The sequence below is a fragment of the Triticum urartu genome, chromosome 5A, assembly GCF_056163025.1.
Source record: "Triticum urartu cultivar PI428250 chromosome 5A, HENAU_Tu73, whole genome shotgun sequence".
NCBI classification, from domain to species: Eukaryota; Viridiplantae; Streptophyta; class Magnoliopsida; order Poales; family Poaceae; genus Triticum; species Triticum urartu.
The window spans coordinates 391,339,211-391,341,685 of NC_141877.1; the positions used below are offsets into that span (position 1 = coordinate 391,339,211).

A 2,475-nucleotide genomic window follows, 5' to 3' on the forward strand; every position below is an offset into this window, starting at 1 on the left:
TTGTTTATGCATTTCAACGATATTTAAACTTTGCAACTCTATCGTTTTAAAAATATATTTTATACGTACATAATTTTAAACAGACTTGCTATATAACAATACCCGTTAAAAAATGTGGGCTTCAAAAATAACAAAAAGTTGCGAGATGAGCATAGCTCAGATGGTTAGGTTCCTTATGTTGGCATTAATGCTCACATTTTTCTGGATTTATTTCGGACTTTCTAGCGATGTTTGTTCTACGGGAGGAGACGTTCTGGTCAACTATGTAATCATCTATGATTGTACCATGCTAAAAAATATTAATAAAAAGTTGACACGATAGCTTTCCCCCAAAAAAGGAAAACCGAGAGTTGATGGATCTGAGGGACACCCTTCCCCGAAAAAAAGAAACTCCGAGGGACACCCTAACGGCACTCACCGTGTGGATCAATTCAAAAACAGAACAAACCCACGGTGCAAATTTGTTGTAACAACTCAACAAACCCTCGAACGGCATTACGGATTAATTCAAGTACTACTTCTGGATCGAAATGGCCCGTTGACTGCAGATGATGTTATAGCCTGCACGCGCCCGCGAGTTTGTCGGGCACGCGGGCGCAGGAGGCACGACCAATTCCACTCGGCAGCCGCACGTAGCTTAGCCTAGCCACAGGAAGCTTCCTGCTGCGGGAACGTAGTCTTCTCTCTCTTCTGTGTCCAACTTTTCTTCTCCTTCTTCGGACGGAAAATGTCTGCATGCATGGCGTTTGCATGGATAAGTCTGGTTCAACAAGCCTCCTTTTATTAGGCACCGATCGCGCCGACTGAGGAGGTAGCCTCCTCCTCCTCCTCCCCTCCTCTCCTTCCGGCCGACGCCCCCGACCTCGCCGGCCGCGCAATGACCCGCTCCTCCTCCTCCTCCAGCCCACCGCCAGCCGCGTGCCACCTCCAGATCACAACTGCTACCACCACCGCCGCAGCCGCAAACTCCTCCGCCAATCCCTCCTCCCCCGTCGCCCACTCCTCCTCCTCCTCCTCCTCCCGCGTCGCCGGAGCCGCCGCCGGGTCCGGGCAGAACCAGGCCTGCGCGGCCTGCAAGTACCAGCGCCGCAAGTGCAACCCGGACTGCCCGCTCGCCCCTTACTTCCCCGCCGACCAGCAGCGCCGCTTCCTCAACGCGCACCGCCTCTTCGGCGTCGGCCACATCCAGGCCACGCTCCGGGAGACCCCGCCCGACCTGCACACCGACGCCATGCGCGCGCTCATCTTCCAGGCCGAGGCCCGGGCCTACGACCCCGTCGGGGGCTGCTGCCGCATCATCCTCGACTACGAGAGGCAGCTCGGCCTCGCGCAGGCCGAGCTCGCCGCGCTCCTACGCCACCTCGATCTCTGCCGCCACCAGGCCGCCGCCATGGCCCAGGACGCGCTCGTCAACGACCCAGGGATGCTGCTGCTTGCCCCGGGGCCCAACCCGGCCGATGTCCAGGACGGTGTCGCCGCTCTCGACGCGCTCTACGCCGGCCACGAGATCAGCAATGGCCAGGCTAACCACCACGATCACGATCATTATCTGGTCGGCGCCACGGACCAGCTGCAGCCGCAGAAGCACCAGCCTTACGACTACTTCTACTACGACGGGCCGGCGGCCGTCGACGAGAGCAGCAGCCAAGCTTGGAGCAATGCCGGCAACGTGCAGCAACACTACGGAAATGGCGTCAAGGCCGAATCTCCGGTGGCGATCGACGATCAGATCGAGACACAGTTCGTCGACGCTTTCGACGTGAAGCCAGAGATAGCAGCATCATCGTCAGCCGCCGTCATGGAACACGACGACGGCGGCGGTGGCGCCAGCTTCGACCACCGCCACCTGGAGCAGAAGGCGGTGGCCACCGTGGTGAAAAATGAACGGCTTGACCACCAGGCGGCGGCGTACATGGCAGCAGAGTCGTCGTCGCGCTGCCAGCTGGAGCTAGGGTTCTCTTCCTTCTGATGCATGGTAGATTTCATCCATCCATGACCATGCAAAGGTTGGAACGGCGCGTGGTGGACATAGACGCCTTTCGGGCGAGGCACAGTTTCTGTTCTTCACTCCATTTCAACAGGGTTAAGAAATGCTTCTTCTCTGTTGCATTTCTCAATTTAGTCTCCATGTAGTGTTAGTTAATTCAGCTAGCTAGCTAATAATCCTTAGCTTTAGGTCACAGATTAGTTACAATAATATTCCTCGCCATTGGTTATGCGAGGGAAATAATAATTAGTTAGTACTTGTTGATAAAATATTTGTACTCCATTTTTCTAGTTAGTATATCTATGAAAGGAATAGCTCGTTGGACTACAAAAATATAACGTATCATTTTTTTCCATGAGATGGGGTAATATTTTGCAACATATATGTATTGATGAACTTTTTCACAAAAGCACATACCAAGTTCACTCCTTTCGTAGATGAGCATGCATGCTCTATCTAAATGACACACTTTCGAAAACTTGTAATCT

At 53.7% G+C, this 2,475-nt stretch overlaps 1 protein-coding gene across 1 annotated transcript; it reads left to right on the plus strand.

The window, feature by feature from the left end:
* Positions 1–713: 713 nt before the first annotated feature.
* On the plus strand, positions 714–2,301 carry LOC147971539 (uncharacterized). Its single transcript, XM_087522800.1, has one exon. The coding sequence runs from the start codon at positions 878–880 to the stop codon at positions 1,967–1,969; it is 1,092 nt and encodes a 363-aa protein (XP_087378926.1). The 5' UTR covers positions 714–877; the 3' UTR covers positions 1,970–2,301.
* Positions 2,302–2,475: the final 174 nt, after the last annotated feature.

What these genes read in the sequence shown, in the direction of transcription:
- LOC147971539 (XM_087522800.1), top strand. Translation starts at nt 878, where the DNA reads ATGACCCGCTCCTCCTCCTCCTCCAGCCCACCGCCAGCCGCGTGCCAC.